Source organism: Macrobrachium nipponense, chromosome 43, assembly GCF_015104395.2.
Source record: "Macrobrachium nipponense isolate FS-2020 chromosome 43, ASM1510439v2, whole genome shotgun sequence".
Classification (NCBI taxonomy): Eukaryota; Metazoa; Arthropoda; class Malacostraca; order Decapoda; family Palaemonidae; genus Macrobrachium; species Macrobrachium nipponense.
The window spans coordinates 29,755,741-29,758,240 of record NC_061104.1 but is presented as its reverse complement, the minus strand read 5'-3'; the positions used below and the strand labels follow the sequence as shown (position 1 = coordinate 29,758,240).

The following is a 2,500-nucleotide window of genomic DNA, read 5'->3' as shown; positions in this document are numbered from 1 at the left end:
GGGACCGCCGGAGGCTCAGTGGCACATACCAACGGAGGCGCCTGGACCCAAACTGAAACTGGCTGGAGATCGGACGGCGGCTGGGGGACCGCCGGACGCTCACTGGCGAACGGAGGTGCCCTAACCCAAACTGAAAGTGGCTGGAGATCGGACGGCGGCCAGGGGACTGCCGGACGATCACTGGCCCATACCAACGGAGGCTCCTGAACCAAAACTGAAAGTGGCTGGAGATCGGACGGCGGCTGGGGGACCGCCGGACACTCACTGGCCAACGGAGGCGCCTGAACCCAAACTGAAAGTGGCTGAAGATCGGACGGCGGCCAGGGGACCGCCGGACGCTCACTGGCCCATACCAACGGAGGCACCCGAACCCAAACTGAAACTGGCTGGAGATCAGACGGCGGGCGGGGGACCGCCGGACGCTCACTGGCCCATACCAACAGAGGTGCCCGAACCCAAACTGAAAGTGGCTGGAGATCGGAAGATGGCCGGGGGACCACTGGATGCAGATTGGCCCATACCAACGGAGGCGCCCGAACCCAAACTGAAACTGGCTGGAGATCGGACGGCGGCCAGGGGACTGCCGGACGCTCACTGGCCCATACTTACGGAGGCGCCAGAACCCAGACTAAAAGTGGCTGGAGATCGGAGGGCGGCTGGGGGACCCCTGGATGCTCACTGGCCCATACCAATGGAGGTGCCCGAACCCAAACTGAAACTGGCTGGAGATTGGACGGCGGCCGGGGACCGCCGGACACTCACTGGCCCATACCAACGGAGGCGCTCAAATCCAAACTGAAAGTGGCTGGAGATTGGACGGCGGCCGGGGGACCGCTGGACACTCACTGGCCCATACCAAGGTAGGCGCCCGAACCCAAACTGAAAGTGGCTGGAGATCGGACGGCGGCCGGGGGACTGCCGGACGCTCACAGGCCCATACCAACGGATGCGCCCGAACACAAACTGAAAGTGGCTGGAGATCGGACAGCGGCCGGGGGACCGCCGGACGCCCACTGGTCCATACCAACAGAGGCGCCCGAACCCAAACTGAAACTGGCTGGAGATCGGATGGTGGCCGTGGGACCACCGGACGCTCCCTGGCCCATACCAACGGAGGCACCCGAACCCAAACTGAAAGTGGCTGAAGATCAGACGGCGGGTGGGGGACCGCCGGACGCTAACTGGCCCATAGCAACGGAGGCGCCTGAACCCAAACTGAAAGTGGCTGGGGGACCGCAGGACGCTCACTGGTCCATACCAACGGAGGCGCCCGAATGCAAACTGAAAGTGGCTGGAGATCGGACGGCGGCCGGGGGAACGCCGGACGCTCACTGGCCCATACCAACGGAGGCGCCCGAACCCAAACTGAAAGTGGCTGGAGATCAGACGGCGGGCGGGGGACCACCGGACGCTCACTGGCCAATGGAGGCGCCCGAACCCAAACTGAAAGTGGCTGGAGATCGGACGGGGGCCGGGGGAACGCCGGACGATCACTGGCCCATACCAACGGAGGCGCCTGAACCCAAACTGAAAGTGGCTGGAGATCAGACGGCGGGCGGGGGACTGCCAGACGTTCACTGGCCCATACCAACGGAGGCGCCCGAACCCAAACTTAAACTGGCTGGAGATTGGAGGGCGGCCGGGGGACCGCTGGACACTCACTGGCCCATACCAACGGAGGCGCCCGAACCCAAACTGAAACTTGCTGGAGATCGGACGGCGGCCAGTGGACCGCCAGTATCTTATTGGCCCATACCAACGGAGGCTCCCGAACCCAAACTGAAAGTGGCTGGAGATCGGACTGGGGCCGGGGACCGTTGGACGTTCACTGGCCCATACCAACGGAGGCGCCCGAACCCAAAGTGAAAGTGGCTGGAGATCGGACGGCGGCCAGGGGAACGCTGGATGCTCGCTGGCCCATACCAATGGAGGAGCCCGAACCCAAACTGTAAGTGGCTGGAGATCGGACGGCGGCCGGGGGACCGCTGGACGCTCACTGGCCCATACCAACGGAGGCAACCAAACCCAAACTGAAAGTGGCTGGAGATCGGACGGCAGCCGTGGGACCGCCGGACGCTCACTGGCCCATACCAATGGAGACGCCCTAACCCAAACTGAAACTGGCTGAAGATCGGACGGCGGCCGGGGACTGCCGGACGCTCACTGGCCCTGGCAAATACCATCGGAGGAGCCTGAACCCAAACTGGCTGGAGGACAGACGACAGCCGGGGGACCACCAGACGCTCATTGGCAAATACAAATGGAGGAGCCCGAACCCAAATTGGCTGGAGGACGAACGGCAGCCTGGGGACCGTCGGACAATCAATGGCAAATACTAACAGAGGCCCCCTAACCCAAACTTGCTGGAGGACAGACGGCGGACGGGGGACCGTCGTATGCTTACTAGCCCATACCAACGGAGACATCTCAACCCAAACTAGATATAGGATGGACGGCGTCCAGGGGACTGCTGGATACTCAGTGGCCCATACCAACAGAG

The 2,500-nt window shown here is 63.4% G+C and overlaps 1 protein-coding gene across 1 annotated transcript in view; it reads left to right on the top strand.

Annotated features, from left to right (window-relative positions):
- Nucleotides 1–1,068: 1,068 nt before the first annotated feature.
- Nucleotides 1,069–2,500, top strand: part of LOC135213862 (skin secretory protein xP2-like) — a 2,059-nt gene continuing 627 nt past the window's right edge. Inside the window, exon 1 of the mRNA XM_064247961.1 lies at nt 1,069–1,551. Coding sequence (XP_064104031.1) covers nt 1,069–1,551 — 483 coding nt within the window. The remainder of the gene's footprint in view (nt 1,552–2,500) is intronic.